Source organism: Zonotrichia leucophrys, chromosome 4A (genome assembly GCF_028769735.1).
Source record: "Zonotrichia leucophrys gambelii isolate GWCS_2022_RI chromosome 4A, RI_Zleu_2.0, whole genome shotgun sequence".
Taxonomy (NCBI): domain Eukaryota; kingdom Metazoa; phylum Chordata; class Aves; order Passeriformes; family Passerellidae; genus Zonotrichia; species Zonotrichia leucophrys.
In genome coordinates, this window is record NC_088174.1 from 4,082,907 (window position 1) to 4,110,874 (window position 27,968).

The 27,968-nt window shown below is 56.1% G+C and overlaps 2 protein-coding genes across 4 annotated transcripts; one reads left to right on the forward strand and one right to left on the reverse strand.

Annotated features, from left to right (window-relative positions):
- The first annotated feature begins 8,169 nt into the window (after positions 1-8,169).
- RAB9B (RAB9B, member RAS oncogene family) lies at positions 8,170-14,012 on the forward strand. 2 transcript variants are annotated; one of them, XM_064713107.1, is made up of 3 exons: positions 8,170-8,246; positions 9,755-9,807; positions 10,840-14,012. In XM_064713107.1, exon 3 carries the CDS (start codon positions 10,875-10,877, stop codon positions 11,478-11,480), a length of 606 nt encoding a protein of 201 aa, XP_064569177.1. In that variant the 5' UTR covers positions 8,170-8,246; positions 9,755-9,807; positions 10,840-10,874; the 3' UTR covers positions 11,481-14,012. The 2 variants fall into 2 exon arrangements, with proteins under 2 accessions (XP_064569177.1, XP_064569178.1); XM_064713108.1 differs by lacking the exon at positions 8,170-8,246 and adding an exon at positions 8,308-9,304.
- A 4,407-nt stretch (positions 14,013-18,419) lies between these two features.
- On the reverse strand, positions 18,420-25,331 carry PLP1 (proteolipid protein 1). Of its 2 annotated transcripts, none has more exons than XM_064713110.1 (7): positions 25,181-25,331; positions 22,812-22,998; positions 22,128-22,389; positions 21,195-21,363; positions 20,927-21,000; positions 20,751-20,816; positions 18,420-20,397 (listed from the first exon to the last, which is right to left on the reverse strand). In XM_064713110.1, the coding sequence occupies exons 1-7, from the start codon at positions 25,182-25,184 to the stop codon at positions 20,326-20,328; spliced, it is 834 nt and encodes a 277-aa protein (XP_064569180.1). In that variant the 5' UTR covers positions 25,185-25,331; the 3' UTR covers positions 18,420-20,325. The 2 variants fall into 2 exon arrangements, with proteins under 2 accessions (XP_064569180.1, XP_064569179.1); XM_064713109.1 differs by having other exon boundaries at positions 22,233-22,389; positions 25,181-25,312.
- Between the last annotated feature and the right edge of the window lie 2,637 nt (positions 25,332-27,968).

Below are 27,968 nucleotides of genomic sequence, written 5' to 3' on the forward strand. Positions count from 1 at the left end.
CATGCTGCAACGGGCCCCTCTGCGGGCATGGAAAAGCACCAGGGCACTTATCTCTCCCTGAGTCACATGGACGTCTGCAAGGCCACGGCAGGAGTGTCCCCTCCCTGGCACTGCTGTGCTTACAATAACTTCCCCCTCAGCCTGAGCTGGGCACACAGGCAGCAGAGCCTGCCAGGGGTGCTGGGCACCCCAGTCCCACAGAGCCAGCTGGTTTGGCAGCCAGGGCCAGGGCTGTGGGTTGCTGCATGTGGCAGGGTGGCTGGTGCCAGGAGCTGGCAGTGCTCCAGCATTGACCCTGAGTCTGTGGAAGTGGCCATGGCACCCCCATGCATCCTGGGGAGCCATAGAGGTGTTGATGCATCTGTGTTTGGGTTGCTTTTTCATTGCAGCCATCCCCAGCATGTAGCAATACAGATTCAGACATGGGGCTGTGCATGCTGGCACGGCCAGGTCTGTGCCCCAAGGAAGTCACCCCAGCCTGGACCCAGGGACATCAGCTGGAGCTGGGAGCAGCTCCCCAGCAAACACATCCCTGTGTGTCTTATGGCCAAGGTCCTGTGTTCACCTAGAGTGAGGGCAGTCCAGGTGCTTTTCCCAACCACATCCCTGCCAGATGTGGGTAAAGACTGAGGGTAAAGAGTTACCTGTTTGACTAACCGGTGTCCAAAATGTCCCTGTTGCCAGCAAAGCGTGAGCCAGGAAGGGGAGAACCATTACAGAAAAGCCTTTTACATCAGCACTTCCCCTCCCTATCCCAGACCTTCACCTTTTCACCCTGGCACACATGGGCCCACAGCTGCCAGTGCTGTGGGAGGCCAGGACACCTGCCAGACTGATGTCCCCTAGAAATGTGGTGGCTTGAGCAGCATGGACTGCCCACACACAGAGGGTGACATTCCAGGAGCTGGGCCTTCCTGGCAGGGCTCTGTGACCCTTCCCTTGCACCAGGTGAGTTCCTCGTGTCAGCCCCTCTTGGCAATGCCAGGATGATATAATCCATGCCTCTTTCCCATCTGGGGCCCATCCTGCTGCTTTGGGGCGGTTTCCTCCCACGCTCCATGAGATGTGAGTGAGCCGTGGCCTCACTGCAGAGGAGGGAGGAGAAGGCTGAGTCACCATCAGGAGGAATTTGGGCAAATACCTGGTGACCAGCAGCATGAGGTGAATTCAGATCAGGGCTTGTGGCTGGGTGTCTGTCCCTGCCACTGCTCCATCCTCTTTGACTCCAACAGGAGAGGATTTGGCCCAACACACACATGTGGAGGATCACAACCCCATCTCTGGCAGGAGGTGCCTGAGTCAGCCTGTGCATTGCCCTGTACTGGGCTGCCCTGTGCCCCACAGCTCCCTGCCAGTCTGTGGCACCTTCCTGATGTCCCACAGCACCACACTGGTTTGTGGCACAACTCACCCAGGGCGAGGGAGCTCTTGCACTGTGGCAGCCAGGGTTTTTTCCCTTTGTCACTCACCGTCTGGCAGTTCCCAGAACTGCAGCAGAAAGTGGTGAGAGCCAAGATCAGTCAGTGATCAAAGCCTAAGGCAGCTCCTGGATGACAGGAAATTGCCAACCTCAACTTGAACTGCAGATAGGCCGAGCAAACCTCCTTTAAGATATGTGTTTGGCACCAGAGCAAACAGGGTAAGGTGAAGCCAGGCTGCACAGACAGGTGAATGCTGCAGCTCCCCAAGGGGTGGATCCTGCCCATCCCCATCTCCCTGTTCCCTGCATCTCTGAGGAAAACATGTCACCACCTCTGTGTCACTTGGGTTGGCCTTTTCCTGCCAGGTCTCTGCTGCCTGCACAGACACATTGCCAAGCACAGAGCTCAAACCACCCCATGGCAGCTGAGGTTGAGAGGGGAACAAGGGGCAGCAAGCATGAGCTGCCAGGGAAACCTCTGCTGGGACTGATTGGGGAGGATCTCTGCATGGGGATAGTTAAAGAGGAAAGCACATGGCTGTAAAAGAGGAAGGCAGAAGAGAAGGAGCAATAGTGGGGAAATGAAAGTGTTGTGTGGGCTAGTGACCACAGTCCTTTGGCAAAGGATTTGAGAGTAGGCTACCATGGTGTGTGAGAGTTGTGTGTGATGGGGCCACTTTGTGACATGGAAAGGATGTCCCTATCCTGTGGTGGGGAGGAGCACTGTGCTGAAGAACTCTCATGGCCATGCGGAGGGAACACCACTGCCCCTTTGCACCCACAAAGGCACCCACTCAGTGAGCCAGAAACCCTTGGACACCTGTGCTGGCAAACTGGCCTGTGGGCTGCACGTACTCAGCACAACCCAACACCTTCCCCGGCAGTGCACAAGTTATTGCTGCTCTTGAAATAATGCCCTGGAGGTCAGGTTTACCAGCAGGAGCTTACTCATCCCCTGCCACGGAGGGCTCAGCATGAGCAGTGATGAACCGGGAGCACGCAGAGCTTCCTGCTCAGGGCCAGGCTGCTGCCAGCCCCTGGCCCTGCACAAAGCCGGGGGTCACCAGCCCTGCACTGCCCGCATGTGCCGGGGCTGGGGCGGCCCGAGGCGCAGGTGGGAACAGCCGGGCTGCGTGCCTCGGCCGGGCGACAGGCGCTGCTGGCGCCGGGGCTGCCGAGCCCTTCGGGGGCTGCCAGCCCGCTCCTGCCCGCGGCCGGAGCTCGGTGCTCGCTACCGGCCCCCCCGGCCGCATTCTGCAGATTCCCGCGGCCGGAGGGGCCGTGCCGGGCTGCGGCAGCATGTGCTCCTGCGGGAACGCGGCTCCGGCGGCTGCGGCACCGCCCGCACTTGCGCCCGAGCCGGGCAGCTGACGGAGCAGAGGAGCGCTTTATTTTAGGAAGCAGCTGGCTCACACAGGAGACATTGTTTATCATCTTTCTCGCCTCTGGTGTTTTATTACAAAGGATTATGGCATGAAAAGCCATTTTGTTCCCCTGTTCGCAATGCATAGCCCCCTCTCCGTGATTTATTCCTCTCAACAGGCAACAGCTGGGGTATGGCATTCCAGGAAGTGGAGGGAGAAATAAGGTGGGGGCTCAAAGCCATGGCAGTGATGGCAGCAGGGATGCATCCAACGCCCAAGTCATGGCACAGCTGGCAGGAGTTTGCCAGGGGTGCCTGAGACTGCTCATACACCTTCATGATGTGAGGGGTGGAAAAACAGAATCAAAGCCTTTCCACAGTGGATAAGGAAATGTCACCTCATTCTGTCTGGCCAGGGCAGAGATCAGTGTCCTCTGTCAAAGCCTGTGTGCCCCACAGGCACACAGTGCTGGTGGCATCTTGTGGTACCACAGCCCCAAACCTGCCTGGATGAACCTGCATGGGATTCTCCTGCTGCCCAGGGGGAACTTGGGGCCAGGCTGGGCACAGCATGGTGCCCGTACGAGCTCAGCACAGTGGGTGCGGTGCAGGGTACAAACCAAGGGTCAGCTTGGGAATATGATCCTTTGCCACTCCCCCCAGAATCACCTCCAGGCAAGGCAGAGGCACCTCCAGAGCCACAGCAGGAGCAGCTTCTCTCCATCCCTTTGTCCAGGCACTTTCCTTGCCAAACGACAGCCAGGATACCCCTGTTCCCCTCCTCTGCCCGTGCTGCCGTGTGCCTTTCCTCTGGGTCCCAGAGCAGAGTCCGTGGCAGCACAGGCTGAACTCCCCCCTGCCCAGCCTGGCAGACTCCTCTGTAGTTTTCCAGGAACTAGCTCTGGAGCCATGGGCAGCAGATATGCGTGTTGCAACAGATGCCTTGTGCTGTTTGCCAAAGGCCCATCCTGTCTGTGCACCTACATCAGGGTAGAACTATGTCTGGTGCTGCCTCCCATGGTGATACCTGCTGTGCCACCCTGTCATCTAACATGTCCCTAAAAACCAGCCAAGGGGTTCTTGGGAAGGGCAGGGGATGGGTGGGGAGGTGAGGGCAGTGGTGCGTGGCTCAGCCAGTGCCTGGCCTGCGGTTGCACTGAAGCTGGGACAAGCCCCTGCCTGCAGTGTTGTGTCTGATGCAGCTCTGCAGCCCAGGAATGTCCCCCTCCCTGCTGCCTCAGACCAGCTCACAAAAACAAGACAGGTCACTTTTTCAGGGCAGGTTGGGTAGAGGGGGTGAATGATGCCTCTTCCCCAGCTTTGCTCCACCTATGGAGCTCCTTCCTGGGGAGATAAGTGGATGATGGGATACCTGACAACTTGCTCAGGGCAAATGGGGGTGGCCAAGGCTAGGGGTGGCAGGACTGCTCAGGGGGTTCCTGTGCTGGAAATTGTTTCAGAGCAGATGCCAGGGGCTGGAGCTGCTGCTGGGTACATGCCTTGGAGAAGCAGCTGCAGAGCTGTGCACCGGGGCTGGAACAAAAGCAGAGGCCCAAGCCCCAGCTGCAGCACGGGACGTGTGAGGAATTAATCGAGGCATGAGCTGGCAGCATTGTGTGACCACGGGCTGGCAGGGGGTCCAAGCTGGATCAGGGCTCCTCACCTTGGCACCAGCTTCCCGTTGTTCACCCTGACTCCCAGAGCTGGCAGTGAGAGCCAAGCAGCCACATGTGTGCTGCAGCTCCTCTGGGCAGGGATGCAGCCGAGCCAGGGGAGTAAAACCTCTCATGCTGAAGGAGCCCTGTGCCCTGCAGAGTCCCTGCCCCAGTGCAACCCCCTGGTACTGCTCACCCAGCACATGGCTCCTGGGCCACGTCCCCATCTCCAGACAAACTCCCTGGTGCTCAGGACCCACAGGTGAGGTCCCCTCCAGGGCAGTGCTGCTCTCAGCAGGCTCCCACCAGCACAAGGTCGTGCCCAGATAAGCCCATTCCTTAACTTGTGCTAAGTGTGCTTTAGCCATAGTAGTTACTAAGTAGGCAGCTCCTGTTGGGCCACAGTGTTTGTTGGCTGCATTTCTTATCTCTTTACTTTGCTGGGCTTTGGGAACATGCTAGTACAAACCATGTCTCTGTGCTTTGCTGTGGCACTGATGGCCTTGCTCTGCTGGGGGAGCTGCCTTGTGGAGAGGATCAGGGAATACATCTCCCTCTCCTTACCCAGGGCTGATGTGGGTGGCTTTGTTGTGCTCAAGAGGTCCCTGTTCACCCTTACATGGGCTGTTTAAAACTACTAATTAACAACTGGGGGTTTGTGGCAGCAATTCACAGTCTCTGCAGGTAGCTCCTCTCAAGTGTGAGGGCAAGATATCTATCCAGGGAAGACCTTGTGAACTACTCAGGAAAGTGCACCAGCACAGGTGAAGGCATCCAGCACCTGAGAGAATTTAGTAATGCTGGAGGTCATCTACAGTGATCTAGACAATGATGATGTCTTCAGAAATCCAGAGGGTGTTCAGTGCACACATGCTGTGTGGAAGAAGGTGATTCAGAGTGTCCCAGTGTCATTCTGGCAGCTTGGCAGCAATGTATTATCCAGATATGAAAACACCTTATTAGCTCTAGAACTTTGATGAAATATCTGTCCCTCCTCGTGCCTATAAGCCAGTGCTTGGCTGCCAGGGGCACCCCAAGAAGTCAGTCCCCTCCTGCCCTGCTCAGAGGGAGAATGAGCCCCAGATGCATGTGCTGTACTCTGTTTCCTCTTGCCTGAGCAGGGCAGGACAAGAGGCAGTGGGATGGTGAACCCAGCTTGAAGCAGAAAGCCCATATATGAGATGTGAGAGGGAAGAGAGCTGTTAAGAGGAGGAAATCCCAAGAAGGCTGCCAATATAATTGCTAGAGAGACAAAAGAAGGCAACTGTCTTTCAGAGCAACCACTATGAGTGCTTAAGCCCTACTTCCCCGAAAGCAGCTGGACATCACCTGCTGATGGGAAGTAGGGAATAAATCCTTTGCTTTCCTTAGCTTCTGCATGCAGCTTTAGCTTTATTAATCTGCCTTTATCTTGACCCACAAGTTCTTTTCCATCTTACTTTCTCCCTGCCCTATCTGCTGAGAAAGGGAGTGCTAGAGCACTTGGTGGGTAACTGGTGTCCACCACAGATGCCAAACTGGTTGTTATCCAGCTCAGCAAGACAACCAGACTGCACCGCCGCTGGGAGCCAAATCAGACCAGGCACATCCCTGCTCAGGTAGGAAGGTGACTCCACCAGCTGTCAGCACCCACAGATTACCCTGGAGGTACAGGGGGCCCCTCGAGCACGAGCATGGTCAGCTGGGGTCACTGGCCATGTGGCATCTTTGGCTGAGCTGCAGGGATGTGCTGCTCCCCCTAAAGCCTGCAGGCAGCTTCCCCTGAGGATTAGGTGTCTGCCAGGCCTCACAGGGGTGGTGCAGGAAGGCAGAGCATGGCACAGCACTGCAGCAGAGCACCATGCCTCTGCTGCCTTGACAGGATCTGCCGTGGTGGCTCTTTCTTGTTCACGATCAGGGCTCACCCCTTATATGCTAAATCAGATCCCTGATCAATAAATACTGGCAAATAACAGGACTGAATGGCTGCCAGGCAAAGGGAACTGGGCAGGGGCAAGTGTCCCATGCTCAGAGGCTCACTCCAGCAATGCATGGTCCTCACAGAGCTGGCATGGGGATCTGGACTGGTTTGGAGGGGTCTCCCAGTGGGTGGTGCAGGCTGTGTCTGCCACTGGTACCAGCAGCATCCTGCACTTCTGCCCTGGAGCTGCTGTGTACAGCAGTGCCCCACATGCACGCCCCTGGAGCTCCCACATTTTCCCCAGGCTGCCCTGGTCCCCTATTGCCAACAGCCTCGACCTTGGGCCCTTGTGCTGCCCTCCCCCTCCTCACCCCCCTAGGCTTTCCTTGTTTCCCATCTCTTCCGACAGATCACTGAGGCCAGTATTAATATAATCCCTGGCTTAATTTAAATCCTCCTCCCATCTCATGCTTTCCCGCAGGGGGAACAGAATGGATGCCCTTTTGTGGCACCCACTCAGTCCTGGAGCTGATACAGGATCCAGATGGCCAAAAGCCCTGGATGTCCATAGCAGAGGTCCCTGCTCTTCCCCCCTGGAGAAGGTGTCCAAGGCATGTTGCAGCCCCAGTGAGATGTGTCCCCAAGTTTCAAGTGCTGGTTAAGCACCAGCACTATTAGAAAGAAAAGTTGATGATGCCAACCACAGGGGAACACACAAGTGGCTGCTGCTCCCCAAAACCCCTCTGCAGCCACCTGGGGGTCTGGTTTCCCCCTCCCTCTGCTCTCACTGTCTGGGCGAGGCTGGCCACAATTTCCCCCTTCAATGCAATGTTTGTATTAGCTGCTCTTCCCCAGAAACCTCCTTAAAGACATTCTCATTCCTGGTCCTGTGGGACATCGTGAGGGTGGGGGAGTCTTGCTCTTTCGGGCAGCTGTCACTGAAGTGACAAAGTGGGGACAGGGGGACTATGAGAGGAGTGACAGGGGCAGGCAGTGAGGGGACACAGGTGGGACTGTGAGGGGAGTGATAGGGAAGGACAGTGAGGGGCTGCGGTGCGACATGTGGGACTGTGAGGGGACAGGAGATCGGGGAGTGACGGGGACTGGCGTTAGGGGGCTGCGGGGGGCAGGGGACATGCGGGGACTGCGAGGAGAGTGACAGAGGGGACTGTGAGGGGGCACAGGTGGAACTGTGAGGAGAGTGCCGGGGGCGAGCAGTGCGGGGCTGCCGGCCACGCAGGGACATGGGGGACATGCAGGGACTGTGGATGGGAGTGCCGGGGGGTGCTGTGGGGGTCTGCGGGGCACACTGAGGGGACAGGAGCTCGAGGGGTGACAGGACAGGCAGCGAGGGGGCACAGGTGGGACTGTGAGGGGGCTGAGGAGGCACAGGGGGACATGCGGGACCGTGAGGGGCCTGAGAAGGCACAGGGGGGAGATGCGGGACCATGAAGGGAGTGAGGAGGCACAGGGGCGACAAGCGGGACCGTGATGGCAGTGACCGTGGCACCGTGAGGGGGCCGAGGAAGCACAGGGGGGACATGTGGGACTGTGAGGAGAGTGACGAGGGGACTGTGAGGGGGCTGAGGAGGCACAGTGAGGACATGCGGGGCCGAGCAGAGTGACCGCGGCACCGTGAGGGGGCCGAGGAGGCACAGGGCGGACATGCGGGACCGCGATGGCAGTGACCGCGGCACCGTGAGGGGGCCGAGGAAGCACAGGGCGGACATGCGGGACCGTGATGGCAATGACCGCGGCACCGTGCGGGGCTGCGGGGCGGGTCCTGCCCACCGAGGGCGGGCCCTGCCGGCCGGCGGGAGGCGCGTGCGCGGCGCAGGCGCGGGGCTGAGCGGCACCTGCGCCCCGCGGGCCGGGCGGCGGCGGCGGCCGGAGGGCGGTGAGGGTGAGGTAAGGGCGGGCCCGGCGCCGCCGCCCCGGCCTGGGCACCTGCGGAGGGAGAGGGCTGGAGAGCCGCCCCTTTACCCCGGCCCGTGCCGAGGAGCCCCCTCGCGGGTGCCGCTCCTCGGCTGCGGGCTCCTCCCTGGCCGCTCCCGTGGGGCGGGATGGGACCCGCCGGAGGGTCTCGCCTCCGCCGAGCCGGGGCCTGGGGATCAGGGGGGAGTCGGACCCGGCGTGCCCACCCCGCTGTTGGTACCTGCACACAGGTGCTGGCGCCCTGCGAGAGCGGCTCGGCCCTGCTGCAGTGGGGTTCAGCATCCGGATAGCTCGCAACGGGACCAGCGATGTCAAGGCTGTGTCACGGTGCCGGCAGCGTGCTGACCTGAGCCCTGCTGCTGAGTCCTGCAGGCTCTGGAGCAGCCCGACATAACCTATTAGTCATTTTTAAAGAGAGTCACTTGCTAACAGAGTATATTTAAACAGAAATTCTGCTCGGGGCTGGTGGCCTGTGCCAGAAGGGGTGACAGTGGTGACAGTGACTGTCTTTAAACATCCCTCAGGAAGGTTTGGAAAGGAACAAGGGTATTGAACAGCTCACCTGCTCACAGGGCAGGATTTCCCCTAAGCCATGGGCCATGGGGACCTGTGCTGAAGTTCCTGTTTGTCTCTTCTGGCATTTGCATTTTGGTCTTTGCTTTAGAAATACTGGGTCACACACTGCTCCTCAAATAGCCAATCAGGTTAGCTCAGCTGGGCTTGGTTTGAGATGTTTCTGTGCAGGGAAGTGAAATTTGTGAGCCTTTTGTGCAGAAAGTGAAGAAACTCACTTAAAGCAGAAGTTTCTGCTTTTGGCTTTGTGGTAAGCACGGTTTGAAAGGGCTGCAAAAAGAGCAGAATCAAGGTTGAAGAGGGCCCCCCGAGGTTAAGGCAGAAAGCAGGGTTTGGCCTGGAAGGAGCAGGAGTGCTGATCTGAGCAGTGCCACACGCTCCTGCTTCAGTGGGTTGGAGATGTCATCACTAAGCAGCACTACTCATCCACACCCTTCCCAGGAATGTTGGTAGCAGGTGTAAGTGAGCTCCTTGTCTTTTCATCCCAGGCTGTTCCCAGCTGGCTCACTTTCTGTTTAGTAGATTCTGGTGCGTGTTCAATCCTCAAATCAGATTCCAAGGTGTGAGTAGGCAGGACAAGCAGATCACAGTTATTATAATCCCTGGATTGAAGGGAGACACAGGTTGCGCAGCCTGTGCTCTCATGTCAGAGCTCCTTCAGTTGTTCTCTTCTTACCTGGGGTTCAGCGTGCACTTTGTACTGGTTCTGTACTGGGCTGTGTTCCACTTCACTCAGGGCAAGGGAAGCTCCTCAGTGCTTTGTTCTTGCTGTTTTACTCCAGCCATCAGCACTGCACGTGCAGGTTCCTAGGGCTCTGCTGTTGTCCTTCCATCCTCACTCAGCATCACAAACTGAAAGCCAACGAGGGCTGCCCTGGTAACCTTGATGACTGATGTTTGTTTTTTAGTGACTGATACACTGGAGGAAGGTGTTCCCTGGACAGTCCTGGAGACAGAGCAGGTACAGTACAACACCCAACAAACCTCTTATTCCATGTCAGGCCTTTACCCTAGCCTGCACAGTGTCCCTGGGAGGGGAGGGTGCACTGGCACTTGGCCTTGAGGGTGCTGACTAAGGAACCTGTGGTGTCTGGGTGGTTGCAATGTGAACCTGCAGCTGAGCCCAAGCAAACTGGGCTGTGACAGGCAAAGAGCAGCTGGTCCTGTGCTGGGAAACCCCTTCTGAGGCACTGGGATCACGCGCAGCTGCGCTGGCAAGGTGAGTCAGCATCCTCAGGGTGATTAACAACTGGCTTGACAAATGACTGGTATTGGTATTAGACCTGCACATCTATTGCATCCTTCCAGCAGAGCAAGTCAGAGAGCAGAAATTGTTTAGCTGGGGATGGTACAGTGGAAAGGAAGGCCTGGTGATGGCCACCCCTGGTGATTTTGCTGTTTCTGTGATAGCCTCACAGGATGCAGGCCTGGAGAGATGTTTCAGGTAGGGATGATGTGTTTGGAAAAACTGGATGAGCTTTCTAATACAGTGTTTTCACCAAAAATGCTGTAATTGATACTAAACTCTCAACAGCTGTTTTTACCTTGCACTTAAAGAGGTCATGTGCTGCATCCATTTTGGACCTGATGGAGGACTTGAGTGCCTGAAAGTTTGTCCAGTTCCTAGCTCTTAACTCTCTAATAAGAGAGATTAGGATGATAAGATCTCTCTAAAAACAGACATCACTTCCTTAGACACCTCACTTAGACTGAGACTGTCTTATGCTGTAATGTTACATTTCCTTGGCATTCTGTTTGATCAGTGAGCTGTTAGCATCTTTCTTCTCCATTGTCATAACAGTGTAATTAGACTGATGCTGGGAAAATAAAAGCTCTAGACGCTGATTTCAGGTGTCCCGTCCTCAGGGCTGTATACAAACTGCCGGCGAGGCACTATTTACAAAACTTCAGAAATGGGGATGGAAATACCTTATTCTGTTCTGCAGAACCCACAAGTCCAATGGCTGTTTTGTTCTATTTGTGAACCCTGCAGATTGCCCTGGTACCCTGTCCCTCCGTGCTGCTGCAATGAGCGGGAAGTCCTTGCTCCTGAAGGTGATTCTCCTTGGAGATGGTGGAGTTGGGAAGAGCTCCCTCATGAACCGCTACGTCACCAACAAGTTTGACTCGCAGGCGTTCCACACCATTGGGGTGGAGTTCTTGAACCGGGACCTGGAGGTGGACGGGCGCTTTGTGACCCTGCAGATCTGGGACACTGCGGGCCAGGAGAGGTTCAAGAGCCTGCGGACGCCCTTCTACCGGGGAGCAGACTGCTGCCTGCTCACCTTCAGCGTGGACGACCGGCAGAGCTTCGAGAACCTCAGTAACTGGCAGAAGGAGTTTATCTATTATGCTGATGTGAAGGACCCTGAACACTTCCCATTTGTAGTCCTGGGCAACAAGATAGACAAACTGGAGAGGCAGGTGAGCACAGAGGAGGCCCGGGCCTGGTGCATTGAAAACGGTAACTATCCCTACCTGGAGACTAGTGCCAAGGATGACACCAATGTGACAGTGGCCTTTGAGGAAGCCGTGCGACAGGTGCTGGCGGTGGAGGAGCAGCTGGAGCACTGCATGCTGGGCCACACCATTGACCTCAACTCCAGCTCCAAATCAGGCTCAGCCTGTTGCTGAGAGTGGCTGCTGCTGCCTTGGGAGCAGCTGGATCAAACACACCTGGGCAGCCCTGGGCCTCTCTGAGGAGAGTGGCCACAAGGACAAGAGGTGGTTTGCTCACTGGGGAGCTGCAGCCTCACCATCTGAATCCTGCCTGGGGTTTTCAGGCACAGAGCATGTATCTGCAGGAGGGAGCTGTTAACAGAGCATGTGAGCATAGTCTTGCTTTCATCTCTGCCTGTTTTAGCAGGTTTAAAGGGCTGAGTTAAAGTCCTTTAAATTCCCTAAAGACAATAGGGATTTGTTCTCTACCAAGAACTGCCTGCAGAGCAAAGCTGAGAGCATCCTAGACATTGAAGTATTTTAGTCCTGAAATAAAAAAAAAAATAGACCCACTCATGACCATACTGCCAAAGGAAATCCCACTCAACATACTGAACAAAACCTGTCCTAAAGACTCTGGCCCATGTGACTGAGAAAGCCAAATAGTGGAGTGGCTGGGATGTGTGTCTGTTCTTTGGGATAAGTGCATTGTGTCCTGAGGCTGAAATGTGATGAGAATTGTTAGAGCTCTGACCAGAAGCAACATGTGAAGGAGAGAGGGGCCTGTGTTTGAATGTGACAGTATTGTTTCTTCATAGCTGCCTATTTCTGATCTGTTTTTCCTCACCTCTAACTTTGTCTTGTGTGAGTGTTATTTTTTGGAGAGACTGTCTGCTTGTTGTTTAATACATGTTTTCTTGTCTCTTGTGGAAGCTCAGCCTTGAAGCCCTGGGTGAAAAACACCGCTGTGGATGTTCACTGGGTCATATCAAAGGGTTACTCAGGAGATCTGGAGTGTGACACTTCAGCTGGTTTCTGTCACAAGTGATCATTGTGTTCAGGTGATGTGCTCTAGCAGGCCAGATGGCAGGTGGGTGGGCTGTCTCCTGGGTGTGCAGGTGGCTCATGTGTGGTCAGCTGTTAAACCCACTCTGTCTGGCACCAGTGACCACTGTGCCTCATCAGCTGGCACAGCCACACCTTCAGTTGCTCTAGCATGGATGTTCCCATGAATGCTGCAGTGTGGAACCATTCACCTGGTGTGTCAGGCACTGTTAGCCCATGCCATCCTGGCCTCTGATCCTTCATAGGAAACCCAGGATGTTTTATCTGTAATTCTGTGACAGACTGGTCAGGTGTCTGCTGGGTTAACTGACTGCTGTGTTCAGTCCAGTGGGGAGAAAACTGCACCACTTTCTCTGTTCAAGATGTGGGCAGCCCAAGGAGCCTTCTAGAAGGGATGCCAGGCTTTGCTCCCATCTCCTGCCCTCTGCTAGGTGTTAGTCCCAGGCTGGCTGTGTAGCAGAGATGAGCTTGCTGGCTGCTGCCTTTGCCATTCACACCCCAAGCCCTGCAACCTCCCGTGCAAGCATTTGGCCAAAGCTGTGGCTGCCCACAGGCACGTAGGAGCCTGCTCCAAGCACGTATCCACTGGCTGCCGAGTGATTCCCACTGTGATCAGCTGCTGGATGGTGAATTTTATAGCTCAAATCAAGCAACCCTCCTTTAAGCTGTGCTTTAGAGCAGGGCAGTCTCTGCCCTGTTTTGGCAGCTTGTCCCCATCAAGGCACAGTCTCTGAGCATGCAGAGCATGAGCATTTCCCCCATTTCTCTGGGGTAAACCAGGAAGATACTGCCCTTGTCTGCAGGGCAACTGTGTGTGGAAGGGACTGGAGTATTAGTGCTTTAGGGGGATCTAATTTCTAAACAGGCCAGTTGTATTCCTGGGGAGTGAATGCTATTCAGGCAGCTCCCTGAAGGAGAAGGTTCTGCCTCTGTAGGTGAAAGAGATTTTTACAGGATATTATTGTTACTGTTTATTTAACCGTGTCTGACCTCCTGAGGCCTCTGGATTTTTTCTTCATTAGCACTGCTTGATATTTCCTTCAAGGTCCCAGGCTCTGTGACCTGTGCTTCCAGTTCCCATCCCTGAACAGGCACAGGGGCTCAGGATGAGAACAGACTTGAGTCCCTCTTTGCTGCCCCCTGGTAGGGGGGCTGCTGAGGGAGCTCCCTGCAGGTGAAACTGCCACTTGCCATGGATTTTCTGGGATCTCTGTGAGGAATGGCACATCCTACAGAAGGGGGCAGAGATTCAGCATGCCACAGTGCAGGAGGCACATGTGCAGCTGTTTGCAGCACCCTGTGTGTGTCAATGCTGGCAGCTAAAGCTCAAGGACCTCGTTGTGCACGTGTTACACAGCACTTTTATTTCTGACATAGGATCACTGACTTTTTATATTAACCCCCCCCATTATATCAGGCTTATGTGTTTTTTTATAAAAGGTAGAGTATAATATATTTCAGTTGTTTAATTTATTTTAAATGAAACGCACAATTCCCAAAGGAGCCAGGATTTTGAACTCTGTTGCAGTTCAGTGCCAACAGCCATCCCTTCCCGTGCCCCCTCGTGCTGCTGCGGTTGTTGCTATTGCTACAGAACTGGAATTGTAAAACCAAGAGTCTACCTTTATTTAAGCAAATAAAACATGGATGTATTCAAGTGAAGTGGCTGCCTTCTTGGTTTATCCATGTTCAAGTCAGTTTTTGCTCTGAGGACTGCCTAGTTACAGCATCTGACAGAGAGGAGTCACTAAGGGATCAGGGGGATATTCCTTCATGTACCTACCTGCACCAGGAGCTGGAGGATCAGAGCTCAACAGCTGAATCCAGTGACCAGTTTTGTCTTTTCAGGAGAATCAGAAAACAGTTTCAGAACAGAAATATTCCACATGGCTTCCTTCTGTCACTACATCTTAAATTCTCAGCCTGGGCTCTCAGCAGCAAGTCCGGTACTTTGCTGTGAATTCTTCCTGTGATCTTGGAACTGGCTCCTCGGGCTCCAGGGGGTTTTAACCAGGCATGACTTCCATAGGATGCTGAGAAGGAAATCAGCATATGGGACTGTTCTCTTTCTCTGCCCTGCCAGGATAGCTGCTTATTTTGGGAAGCTTTCTCTGTGTTTTCAGAGCTTGTGCCTGCTGTTTCTTTTGGCAGAATGTTTTTGTTTATTTTCCTCCCAGGTCTGCTTGTGCTATCCGTGATTCCAGGAGGCAGTGTAGGGTTCAAAGTCCTTGAAAACTGTGCATTTTACATGTGGGCTGCAGTATCTGGGGTCCTCCAACATCTCAAAAGGCAGCTGAAAACACAGTCAACACTGGTGGGAGATGGCTCTGGTGTGGTGGCACTGTGGGGTTTGGGTGAGGCTGCCTCACATCAGGAAGGGTCTGTCTGAAAGCACCAGAAGCTGCTGACTCCCCTGGGGTGAGATGTTTGTAAGGAAGTGCAGGCAGAGGCAGGAGCCATAGAGTGGCCATTCCCTCATTCCCCACTTTCCCTCTGTAACCTGTTTCAGAGGGCTCTGTAGGTTTTGTCATGGCAGGGGAGAGGATGGATCCCTGCAGGGCAAAGTGTTTCCAAAGGAAAGCAGGGAGCTGCTTTTGTATGGAACAGTTGCTGTAGCACATCCCAGTGTGCTTGGAGAGGAGGAGGGGTGAGGAATGTCCTGATCCCATTCATCTTTCCCATGTCCCTCTTGAGGATTCTGCTGCTCTGGGCTGGGTAGTGCCCCTGAAAGGCCATGCAACTGCTTGGTGGTGGGCTAAGGAAACTGGATTCTCCTCAAGAGCCACTCTCTGAGGAGCACTGGTGTCATAGGACACAAAATGAGCAACACACACAAGCTGAGATGTGCAAGGTAAAAAGAGAGCAGTTTATTTTTGAACTCAAATATTTATAGACTTTCAAAAGTGACCATGGATTGGAGGATGAAATTGCCACCTCTCCAGCCACACTGGTCAAACCAACAGTCTATCAGTTCTCTCCTCCTCCAGAAAAGAATGCAAAACAATCATTATTTACATGAAAAGTGTGTGAGAAACTTCAGTACAAAAATGTAAACATCAGAAGGCTTAGAGGAACGGGGTGACACACCAGTGGCTGCAGATGCCCTGGGGCTGCTCTCTGGTGACCAGGGCTGTTCCCTGAGTGCAGCTCCTCCTTAGCTCAAGGCAATAAACCATGAGGAGATTCATGGGATCTCTGGATACAGCGTATTCTTGTGTGAAGTTGCGCTGAATTAATAAAGAGTTAAAGATGCGCCTTTAGGAGCCTCTGAACCCTGCTCCAAGCTCCAGTCACAAACAGGGGCTTGAGGACAGCTCTGACACTGTGGCACTGGTGTTCTCCTCTGGACTGAGGAGCACTCAGCTCTGCCCAGGTGGGAGGTGATGGCAGCTCCATCAGCAGTTTTCTGGAGGACACAGGTGAGTCAGAGTCCCTTGATGGGGAGATTGGGCTAATCTGTGAAATGGTGGATTGCTGCTGAGGTGATTGCTCATGCAAAAGCAATCAGAGATGGACAGAGATAGCCCCTGCCCCCAGTGCTTGCATGGCTGTTGCAGGAGCTCTTTCCTCGTGACTGCCTGGGGTCCTTTGGGGGCTGCTGCTCATGGCCACGTGTTCCAGGTACAGGACTCCCGGAACAGGCTGCTTGGAGAAGCTGTGGCTGCCCCATCCCTGGAAGTGTTGAAGTCCAGGGAGAACGGAGCTCTGAACAACTTGCTCTAGTGGAAGTTGTCCCTGCCTGTGGCAATGGCTGGATGATTGTTAAGGTCCCTTTGAACCCAGGCCATTCTGTGATTGTGTGACTCCACTTACTATTCCCTCTTCATCTTTAGACAGAAACTTCTGGCAGAGCTGGACTCTGCAGAGATGGAGAGAAAGCAGCTGGCTGCTTGATCAGGTGCAGGTGAGGACTTCAGCCAGGGCAGGTGGGTGTCAGTACCATGCCACGGCCCTGGCACACAGAGCTGCCTGCCAGGCTTATCCAAAACACAGCTGAAACCAGCACATCATCCTACACAGCCTTTCCAGGGCTGAGTCCGAATCCGTGCTGAGAGAAGCGAGCCTTTGGTGGTGTTTATGGTGTGTCCTGGGGGGCTCGGGGGAGGGCTCCCCAGGAAGCACCATCAGCCGGGGCCGGGACCGCAGGGACGGAGACCGGTGCTGCGGGAGGAACCGGGGCTGGCCGCCGCTCGCCTCGCTGCCCGAGGAGCCGCTGCTGCGCCCGATGGCCGCGGGGAGGAGCCGCAGGACCGGCGATGCGCGCCCAGGGGCTCGGGGATGCGGAGCCATCGGAGCCTTGGGGGCTGCCCGAGCGCAGGGCTGGGGGCCCATGGCATCACCAGCACCCCCCGGGTGCCGCCATCCCCTCCCCAGGGCACACAGGGCCGTCCCCCGGGGCGGCAGGGCACAGGATGGAGGGATGGGAGTTTGCCTCGCCTTCTTGCCAGCAAGCCCATGGGACTTGCTCCAGGGTCCCTTGCTCTGGTCCAGCCTTTGTGGCGGCAAAGTTCTGCCGCATTTTAGCCGCAGGTGGTTGCACTAGGTCCCCTGCTTGGAGCTTTCCTGATGGGCCAAGATGTGGTTCGGTTTGTTTTGTTTTGTTTTGTTTTTTTTACAGAGATATGGTTTGGTATGAGGCAGAGCTTTTCCCTGTCTTTTCTCAGCCAGTGTCTGGAGGGCGCTGGGTGCTCAGGAGAGGAGCTCTGAGGGCAAATCCCCTGTGCCCAGGTGGGGTGGCTGCAGGGCACACCTGATGGGGCTCCAAGTGTCCCTTGGGGCCTTGCCCAGCTCCCTGGCCTTGCTGGCCGCTCTCACACGCTGCCACCTCGCACTTGCTGTCCCCAGCCCGCGCCCCGGCCGGGGGGGCACCAGGCTCTGCCAGGGGACAGAGATGCTGTTTTGTTCCCCAGCTCGCTGCTGCCCTGAGGCTGATTGTGCACACACAGGACCCTTTCAGCACGGGGAGAGGAGGGTGATGGCATCTGGGAACGCAGGGAACAAAGGGCCCCGTTGATGCTGGCTGCAGCCCCAGGGGTTTCTGTCAGCCAGGGCAAGGCCGAGCTGTGCCACTGAGCTGGGGCAGCAGCAGTGCATGAGCTAAACCTCCCCTGGCCAAGCTGCATTGGGAAGCTTTGCTGCCTGTTCAGAGGGGGCTGAAGCCAGGGAAGAGCAGAGGGAGTGGGATTTGGGCTAGGGTCCCATTTAGAAGGAGTAGTGAAGGTCCCACCCTGCCACTCCAGTGCATGTGGCTGTGCCTTAAATCTGCCTTTTTGGACAGATACATGGGGCTGGGAGCATCCCTCTGTGGCCCCACTCCCTGGAGGCCCCTGGGCACAGCTTCTGAGGAGATTTCCAAGAGAAACAACATTTGAATCAATAATTTTTGAGCAGCTGCTGTGGAAAGATGCACCTAGGGGTTTCTGGGGCAGAAAGGCAGCAGCCAATGCCCTCCCACACACCAGCACCATGGACACATTAACAATCCTGCAGCAAACGGCACCACAGAGCCACAGACAGCACATGCAGGGCTCTGTGACAGCCCAGTGTGCCCCTGTGCCTGAACAAGGCCATCCTGTTCCACACAGGGCTCTCTGCAAGCGAGACAATCGCCCACCCTGCATGGCTCTGGCCATGTTCATCCCACACATGCTGCCTTAGTGCCAGCCAGCTTGGCTGGAGATGCCCTGTTAGTTTTGTTGTGGTTTTGTTGTGCTACATGAGGAGACACAGCAGAGGCTGTCAGCACGTGGGCTGAGGGTTAAAGGGCAGCAGCAGCAGCACCAAACACAAGCAAGCAGCTGCCACAAGACCCCAGCTTTCCTCAGGGTGGCTGGAGGAGAAAGAAGAGGTTTTAGGGGCCCCCCACCAGCTGGGAACAATGATTTTGAAGTCAGAGTTATGAACCTCGTGGCTGGAGTGGGCAGAGCCCTGCAGGGGCTGCTGGCCCACACATGGATCAGCAAGTACTGCTCCTCTGAGACCTTCTCTTCTGCAGCCTCCCCTTTTTTGTTTTCTTGTGGGGGCAGAAGGTGGGAAAGCCAGCACAACAAATGGACAGGCAGACGTACATCTTGTTCAGAATGTTCTTAATTTTAATGCATTTTCTTTAATTTTTATAAAATACATCCTGTAAGATAAGTCTTTAAAAACTTGCTCCTTTTTATTGCTGGTTAACAAGTTGAAATTCTAGATCAGAAATGAAGGAAACACTTTCAGTTGATTAACTCTTTTTGCGTGTGTATGTGTGTGTGTATGTGTGTGTGCGTGTGTGGGGTCTGGGGACAAGGGTGGGAAGGAGGACCTGGTTATTTTTTGTTAAATGGATATGAAAAAAAACCCCAGCAACCCCCCAAGAGAGATAGCATTGATGTGAATTTCCAGATCTTGACTGGTTTCTCCCCACCCTGGCACCCCTGCTGGATCTCCCCCCTCCCCATCCCGTGTGCGTTGGTAGCCTGGCCAACCTATTTCAGCATTCCTGGCAGCAAGGATCCTTCAAATGCACTGCTCAGCAGATCTGCCTCCTTATCCTTGCCCCTGCTGAAACCAGCACTTAAAAATATATATAACAACAATACAGACATGGAAAAAATAAAATAAATCCATGCAAGATGGAGCTTCAGTCTGCCACTGAAATTAGTTTCTCCAATAAATAAACACAAAGATTAGCACTAAGGAGAGAGGCAGGGAGAGCAAAACAAATCACCAGTTGTCAGGGAGGACAGGAAACAGCACTTCTGCAGGTCTGGCTGGATCCATGCTACCCAGCCAGAGGAGAACAGTCACGGAGGAGAGGTCTCCACCCAACCCCTTGCCCCCCTACCCCTCTCCATGGGAAAAGACTGGCACCAGTAAGGATCTGGATTGCAGAGACGGGCTGTGTTTGCACCCTGTGACCCCCACACCGCCACCTTTCCTTCCCTCCTCAATTCCTTCATGGGTTTCACCCGGAAGCGAGATGCTGCCGATCCCTCCCACCCTGGCAGGCACAAGGCAGCTGTCCTGACTTGCAGGAAGAAAAGTGAGGGGACGAGGGGGACAGAGGGAGGGGTGGTTACACTTGACAAGGGGGAGAAGCGAGCCGAGCTCTGCGGCCCAGTGGAGGTTAGAGAAGCAGACATCACCCCAGAGAAGAGCACCATTGTGAAGGGCACTGGCAGGGCAGGCAAGGCACGCGGTCCCGAGGGTTATCCCCTGCCTACGGAGGGATGGCTCTGGCTTTACGCTCCCAGGGCTTGTGCAGAGGTGTCCCCTCCTCAGTCAAACCTATTTGCTGCCTCTCTGCCGCCTGGAGAGTAAAGCCAAGAGTCCCCCTTGCCTACAGAGACACCAAACTCCTTTAGGCTTTAATAGGAGCAGCTGGGTTAGGGCTTTATCGGCATTGGGATCAGTACTCTCTTCTCCACACTGGGAAGATCCTTGCCCTGAACTCCCTTTGCCGTGGCTGCAGCAGGCGATTTAGGTTAAATTCATCTTTCTCTGCTAAGGGAAAAAAATCCTTCTCTTATTCTCCATCCATGGGTGGTGACAGCAGACAGCTCCAGGAGAGTCGTTAGCAATGGTACCACGACTGGGCCGACTTCCTTTTCTCTCTAGGTAGCCTCTTGCTACTCACGGAGCAACCTATGTGGATTTCTTCCTCCCAGGAGCTTGAAGGCCTTTGCTCATCCCTAGGCAACACTGGGACATTGGAGAAAGTCCCTCCTCTTCTCTGGCTGGTTTTGATGGGCTTGGCTCTGGAGCGAGCCGGTTACGGATGAGCAACGAGAGAAAAGTGCATGAAGAGGCGTCCATCGGTGGGAAGCTCTCCTTCCTGGTCACGCTCAGCACAATGGATGCGAGGGAGGAAGAGGAGGGGAGTCATCAGCGAAGGCAGAGTTAACGCAGGAGACCTGGTGTCAGGTGGCTGCAGTGTTAAAGCCTCGGGGTTAGACAAAAGGAGGGCGTTTGGTCTGGCTGGGCTCCGCCTCGCGGGCTAGAACTTGGTGCCTCGGCCCATCAGCCTGAGGACTGCGAAGTTGTAGGTGGCTGCGATGATGAAGGTGACCTGTGGGTGGGAGGAGAGTGAGCGAGGGGGCAGCCCCAGCCCCAGCCCCACAGAGCAGTGCCCTGCAGAGCCCTGCAGCCCCACAGCACCATCGGGACACTGCAGTGTGTCCGGGGAAAGGCAGGGCACTCCATGCACTGGGACCTCTCCCTGTCAGTCTGCTAAAGCCTCTCCAGATCCCCTCCTGCAGCCACCTCTGCCTCATGGCCTGGACTCACCATCTGCACTTACGTGCCAGAAAACGACACGAGCACAGGCTCTGTCCCATCCGTGCCCACCACCTTCGCTGTCCTTTTCCCCCACATCCTTGCCAGGCGGAGAAGCACGGCTGGGCAGGGGGAGCACTGACTCACCAGTGAGACCAGCGTGGCAGCTGCCCCCACGAAGGCTGCGATGAAGAGGTGGAAAGTCATCTGGAACTGCAAGGGAACAGGAGGGTGAGCTCACGGGGTCCCGTGTGCTGCCTGGGGAGGCAGAGCCAAGGTGTCCCCCCGAGGGGAGCACACACGAGGTGGCAGGAGTTACTCACCTCGCTGGTCTTGCAGATGGAGAGCAGGTTGGAGCCACACACCTTGCCAGGGAAGGCATTCCAGGGCAGGACACCTGTGGAGATGTGGGAGGCAGGTGAGAGGGGCATGGCTGACAGCTAACTCCCTTGCCCAGCTTCCTGCAGCCTCCTGTCACACACCCCCCAGCATTTCGGGGCTCTTCAGCACCTGCTCTGCTTTACCCCACCCACCATGCCTGGGCCCTGCCCTCCGTCCCCTCTCCTCCTGGCTGGTGAAGCCAGCACTCACCGTACATCCTGGCATCTGCACACAGGGTGCCAATGCTGGCCGAGGTCTTGGTGGGGTTGCCAATGGACTGGCAGGTGGTCCAGGTGTTAAAATAGATGTAGACAGGCACGGCAGAGCAGGCGAACACCAGGAGCCAGATGATGGTCAGGACGTAGGTAATGCCCACAAACTGCAGGGGGCAGGACAAAGCCGGGCACAGCCGCGGTTAGCGATGGCCCAGGCCACGGACAGGGGAGCGCGAGGGTCCCCAGGCAGGGCAGGGCGTGGGGCAGGTGGGGACTGCGATGCTCAGAGCCAGCGTGGCCCCAGGCAGGCAGCACAGGGCAGCAGCCCAGGCTGGGGCTCCTGCAGCTCACAGGAGCAGGGCCAGTCCCAGATCCATGCCCGACTGGGTGTGCATGGGGGGGACCGGCAGCAGCAGGAATGCTGCCACCTTTGGAGGGGGGGGGTAACCGTGGCCAGACCAAGCAGGGTTTGATCTCTGAGGGAGGGCAGCTGCAAAAGCTGCCTTGGCATGTCAGCGTGGCTCTCCTGCCCTCCCTCCATGGTGCCACCCCCACCAGCCCCCGAGGGAACCACAGCCGTGCCCCTCTGCTCCCCTTTGCCAGCACTCTTGTCATGGTTCCCAAGCACAGCAGAGTGGAGCACCCCAGGGGTACCGGGTGCCACAGAGCTTTGAGCTGCCAGCACTGCAGGGATGCTCAGATTCTCCCAGCCTATGTTTAAACATGAAGCACTTTTATTAAACATAACCATTTGTGCTACTTTTTGTCCCCAGGGAACACAGCAGGCCTGGGTGAGGACAGCAGGGCTGTGCTTCCCTTTGGGATATCCCAAAACCCTGAGGGGCTCCTTCTCCTGCCCTTTGGCCGCGTGGAGCGTGGTGAACCCGCTGGGGCGCGCGAAGGGGTGCCAAACCCCGGTTAAGATCACCTTGTCAGGATGTCCTAGCCACTTTCCCAAACAATGACACACCCGCTGCCACGAGTGAGCTCGCTGGGGGCCTCGCGCTCCCCTCCCTTTCGGGCCCCCAGTTACCGTAGCGCTGAGGCCCTTGCCGCAGATGGTGGTCCTGTAGTCCCCAAAGATTTGCCGGACGGCGCCGGTGGTGTAGAAGCCTTCGGCCAGCAGCAGGGCTCCATAGAGGAAGAAGAAGGCAGCTGTGCCGTAGATGAAGTACTGAAAGCCGTGGATGCTGCGGGGGAGAGGAGCGGGCAGGGGGGCTCAGGTGCCAGGGCAGTGCCAGAGCTCAGCCCTGGCTGCTGCTGCTTCCCCTCCCCACGCTGCCCCACGGGGACCAAAGCAGAGGGTGAAGCCACAGGAAGAGCAAGCTGGGGCAAAGCTGTGGGGAGCAATCCTCCATATCCTCCAATCCTCCCCCCACATCCTCCATACCTACCCCGTGCAGAGGTCCAGCTCTACCCAGGACACCTAACAAGGGCCAGATGAAAACTGGTGTGAAATAAAACAAGTGGCCCCTTGGACCCTGCCAAAGGCAGCTTGGGGTCTCTCTGGTGTCCAGTGAGAGCCTGGCCCTGGCCAGCCCAGCCAGACACCTCAGCCTGGCACAGAGCAGGACAAAGCTGTGAGGTGGGTGCTCTGCAGCAGGGTACTTACACATCGAGGAGGAACTCATAGTCCTGGTAGTTTTTGGAGAAGTAGGTCTCGATGAGCTGCTCGGTGCCTGTGAGGGCCTCGTGCCCACAGCCACAAAACAGGGCTACCCCAAAGAAGCACAGGCCAGTGGCAACCAGGGAAGCAAAGGGTGCCCCAATGAGACATCTGGCACAGCACTCGAGTAAACCTGTGGAGAAAAGGGGAGAGGTGGGACGGGACTGCTGGGACAAGGATTGCTTGGAGCCTGCAGCTCAGGAGTGCAGTGGGAGAAAGGTGCCTGCCAGGAGGAGGAAAACAGGTGGAAGGAAAACCTCAGAAATGACCCATTGCAGTGCTGTAGAGCCAAACCCAGCAGCTCCCCTGAGAGCTCTCCCAGCAGCTCAGGAGCCCACCCAAGGGTGCCCAGGAATGGTGGCAGTGTGGGGTACAGGGCTGTGAGGAGCCAGCCATGCTGACCCGTGACAAACAGATGGAAATAGAGCGTGATGTAGCGTAATGCCAGTGGGACCTGGCAAACAAGCTGCTAATGGGCTCCCCACTGCCACCACAGCAGCACCACAGCTGCCTGCAGCTCTAATTTGCCATTAAATGTAGAGGGGAACCAGCACCTGCACAGAATCAAACCCCAGGGCAGATCCAGCAAGGTGGCCCTGCTTGGGGCAGCACAGCAGGAGCCAGCACACGCCCTGACCACTCTGGACATTCAGGTGGCACCGTGGGCACTTGTCCCTTGCTGGGCACCCTGCAGGCACCTCGGGCTGCAGTTGCCCCTTTATGCAGGCAGGCGTGCTTGTAGGAAAGAGCCATGCCAGTTCCACAAATGACAACACTTGTGTAATAGGTTTAGTCCTCCAGGAGCTGCAGGGAAAGCAAGGACACACAGCAGTGTGCTGCTTGGAGTGCCTAAATGCTGGGTTTTTTCAGCAGTGAGGCCATGGGCACCTGCTCCTCCTGCACGTCAGGGGTCTAACCTGCAAGAGTGTTGGCTCAGTGTCCCTGTGGGCTGGCTTTGGAGGTGCCCAGCCAGTTTCTAACATGGGCTCAGTTTCCCTGTGGGCTGGCTTTGGAGGTGCCCAGCCAGCTGCTGTCCTGCCTGCTTTGGGGGCAGACAGCCAGGTGGGTTTGCACCCACCAGCATCTGGCTCCAGCTAAGCTGCTGCCCTGGCTGTGTGACACCTGGGGAAGCTGCTCCCCTTCCCCAGGACATGGGCTCCAGCGTCCCACTGCCCAGGGCACAGTGGCTTGCATCTGGGCACAGAATTCCTGCCTTGAATGCCACGAAGGCACCCACACCAAGCCCACGCTCCCTCCACAAACCCCACAGTGCTTATCCCCTCCCCAGGAGGACAAGAAAGCCGTGGGGCCCTGGCCAGCCCTGCCCTCCCCGCTGGGAGCAAGGTTGCGCAGTGGCACCGAGGACAATGGGGGATTGTCCTGGCACTGCCACCCCAGTGGCTGCCCCACGCCAAGAGCAAACAGGGAACAAAGGCAGCGCTATAGCGGAGTGCTGGGACCCCTCCCTCTTGTTTGCCTTGGACACAGCACATCCAGGGGGGGCCTCCTTCATCCTGGGAGTGCTGCTCCCAACCTCGCTGGGACCCAGGGTCTGGCCCCTTGCTGGGCCAAACTTTCCTTTCCTGGTTTGATCTTTGGCCACCTGGGAGATGGCACAGAGATGCCAGCTCTGGGGCAGTGAGCAGCTCCATTCCCAGGGGACTGAGAGCCCTGGGATGCTACAGGGCCCTGGCACAGCCCCTCTGCAGGGGGAAAGCCTGGGGAGGGAAAGGAGGGGAGAAAGAGCCCTTGTACCACACAATCCTGAGCCTTGTGCCACACAATCCTGAGCCTTGTGCCCAGGCTCCGCTGCTGCCAGCGCCAAACAACGTGCTGCAGACAGGAGGAGGAGCAGGGGGCCAGCAGAACAAGGCACCCCTGGGAACAGAGCAGCCCTAAAACCCCAGGGGTACCCCGGTGAGTGTTAGCTCTGCTCTATCAGTGGGGAAACTGAGGCACCAGGTGTGGCTCTGTTTTCCCAAGTGGCACGAGCTGTGATGGGCTCAGTGCCCTGCCTGGACCTCACAGCTCCTGCCAGCCCCAGGATGGAGCTCTCATGGGGTGAGGGCTGGGGTGGGACAGGCTGTGGGGATGGCATCTGCCCCCTCAGACAGCACAGGAGCACATGGGGACAGAAAACTGCCTTGGGAAAGAAAACATCATCCCTGCCGTGCCAAGGCATCCTGCCACAGCTGGCACGGGCACACCGGGGTCACCAGGACCTCACTGCTGCCAGAGGAAGCTTTCAGTGGGCTCTGCTGTGGGATCAACTCCCCAGAGACACCCAGGTGTCGCCCAGGTCCCCTCATACTCACCCATGGTGCTGGTCCTGCTCAGCTCCCCGAGCGCCGCTCTGGCTCTGCTGCTTGGCTGCTGCCCGCTGGTCCCACGCCCTGGGTCCCCCCTCTGGGTGCCTGTCCCGCTCTCCAGCAAAGAAAAGGGCTCTGTGAGTGACAGCCACCCCCCTTAAAGGCACGGGCCCGCCCTGCCCGCCCCCCAGCACCCCTTGGCTGCCAGCTCCCGGGTGATGCCAAGGGCCCTGCGCAGTGCTCTGAGGGGAAAAGGCTTTGCAAAAGGGACACAGCACTCTGGGGTATGGGGAGGGGGTGCTCCCTCTCACTGGTGCCTCTGGGGACATCCCCCAGCCCCACCAGGCTGTGCTGGTGCAAGCTGGTGTGGGAGTGTGGCCCTGTGGGACCGCAGTGGTGTGCCCCTGTCACCTCCCTGATCCCAGCATCTGGCAGCAGGGAAGAGGTGTTCCCACCCCAGGAACCTGCTTTCAGCTTTGGGGGCTCCAAACTGGAAGTTTACCCCCTTTTGATGGGAATGTTGTAGCTACTTTGCCCAGCCCCGTGACCCCTATGGGGCAGTGGCATTGTGGTGGGGACACCCGTGGCTCCCCATGGCCCCAGGGCTGTGGCAGGGCCAGCCTGGTCCCTTGGGTGCCCCAGTCCCGTGGGTGCCACGGTTCCCATGTCCCCTGCAGCTGTGCAGGCAGCAGAGGGCCCCGGGAGCCTGCAGAGGGCAACCGGGCCCTTCCCGGCAGGCACAAAGGGGGACAAAGCCCTGCTGTGTCCCTCAATGCCCCTCTGTGTGCCAGGCAGTGCCCAGGGCCTGCCTGTCCCCAGCCTCGGGGACACTGCTGGGCTGTGGCACGCTGGGACCAGGCTGGGCCACCCTCTGGGGACCCTGCCCCTTCCCACCAAGCCAAAAAGGCACCACTGCCTTGCCACAGGGGGGCTGGGGGGAAACATCACTTGGGCATCTGTGCCAGGGTGTTGTGATGCACCCCACATCAGTGGGGCACAGCTCCTGGCCCCACAGACCCCTCTCTGCCTCAGTTTCCCACTGCAGAGGGGCTGCCTGGTGTCCTCAGACCGATGTGGAATGGCAGGGACAACAGAGCAGGGGGAGCCTCTGTCACAACTGTGGCAACACCAGGTGGCCTGGCAGCAATGTCACCTGGCCACGATGGCCTTGAAATGGCCATGGGAAGGTGACAGATTCACAACACCCCTTTGGAAATAGCCAGAACCCCTCCAGCCACTGGAAACCAGCAGAGCCCTGCCTGCATCCCAGGGAAGACCAGAGGGACCCCCAGCCACCAGGAGGGAAAAGTGTTACATAAAAAGTCCCCCATAAATAAAACATATAAAATGCAACATGACAGGAAAAGAATAAAATATGACATAGGGCAAAAACACACCTGCCCCTCTTTTTGTTTCCACAGAAATTCCAGATTTGCTGACTCCCATTTCTGAACACTCAGGAGGGAAGTGGGAATTTTACCTCACTGGGCACAAGGTGAGCAGCTAAGAGGGACTGTGATTCCTGCAGAAAGTGCTGTAAAATTCTTGGCTATTGGGCATTTTTTGTCAGCAGGTGGATGCCAAAATGTGATGGAAACCCCTTGGCCCTGTGATGAGTGGCAGTGGGGATCACCCACCAGCTCCTGGCAGCGCTCCATGGATGCTCCAGAGCAGGACTGCAGGACAGGGAGAAGGGAGAAATCCCCCCTTTGGATTTCTAAGGCTTTCTAAGGGAGAAGAAAATGTGCAGGGAAGTGTTTGGAGCTGCCTTTGCCATGGCAGCGTGGAGGGTGCCCTGCCCCAGGCAGCTGGGTGGGCACCCAGAGCCCACCCCAGGCACTGCCCCTGCCTGCCCTGGGCAGCAGAGTCTGGGGGCACGGGGGTGATGGAAAACCCTTTGTGCATCCCTCTCCTTTTGTGAAAAATGCCTGTTTTATGGTTGGCTTTTCACACATATCCAAATGAATATTATATGTGTTGTGTTAGAAAGTAATGCTGTATTAATTCTCTTGAGTAGTGTGTTAAATATAGTTTTAGGCTATAAAAAATGTTAAAATAGAAACGATGCTATGTAGGATATTTTTTTAAAGAAAGAACTTGCACCAAGATAGCAGCCACAGGACACCTGAATCTTTCAGAGAAAGAGAATTTATTGCTCCATTATCAGAAGAAATGAACTTCTTCCCACCTCAAAGGTGCTGTCAGGATTCAGAGGAAGAAGCTGACACTGACCAGACAGAATCCTGTGTTTGAATGAAATTTATGCATCATGTATGAGGTGTATGAATATGCAACAGGCTGTTGTTTTTAAGGGTTAATCCTCTGTTAACGTGGGTCCTTTTTTGGGCTTCTTTTGCCCAGAAAGAGGTACCCAAACTGTCCATAACTCTTTGTTTCTATTATCTCATATTGTCCTAATTCAATTTGTCCAAAGTATTATTACTCTAATTGTATTACTTTTTTTATAACCATTTTATTGCTATTAAACTTATAAAATTTCAAAAACCAAGTGATTGGCATTTTTCACACTTTGCACTCCAGCTGGAGAGTTTGGGAGAGCCTCTGCTGCAAACCCAGCCGTGCAATTCTGCGTGCCCAGAGCAATCCTGCAGCTCAGCCCCTGCTGGGTGAGCCCCCAGGGAGCTGCAGGGAGCCTGCCAGCCCACATCAAAGCTCTCCTGTTGGCTCATCCCTGCCAGAGAAATCACTGCTGCTTCCCAGGTGGGGAACACGCCAGGCTGGTAAAAATAAACATGCTTATAAATCAATATGGATCACCTTGCAGTTTGTTCTG

Coding starts and splice junctions, on each gene's coding strand:
- RAB9B (XM_064713107.1), top strand. CDS start 10,875: ATGAGCGGGAAGTCCTTGCTCCTGAAGGTGATTCTCCTTGGAGATGGT.
- PLP1 (XM_064713110.1), bottom strand. Junction 22,390..22,811: donor TATGAGTTCCTCCTCGATGT/GTAAGTACCCTG, acceptor TCTCCCCCGCAG/CATCCACGGCTTTCAGTACT. Junction 20,398..20,750: donor CTGCCACGCTGGTCTCACTG/GTGAGTCAGTGC, acceptor TCCCACCCACAG/GTCACCTTCATCATCGCAGC.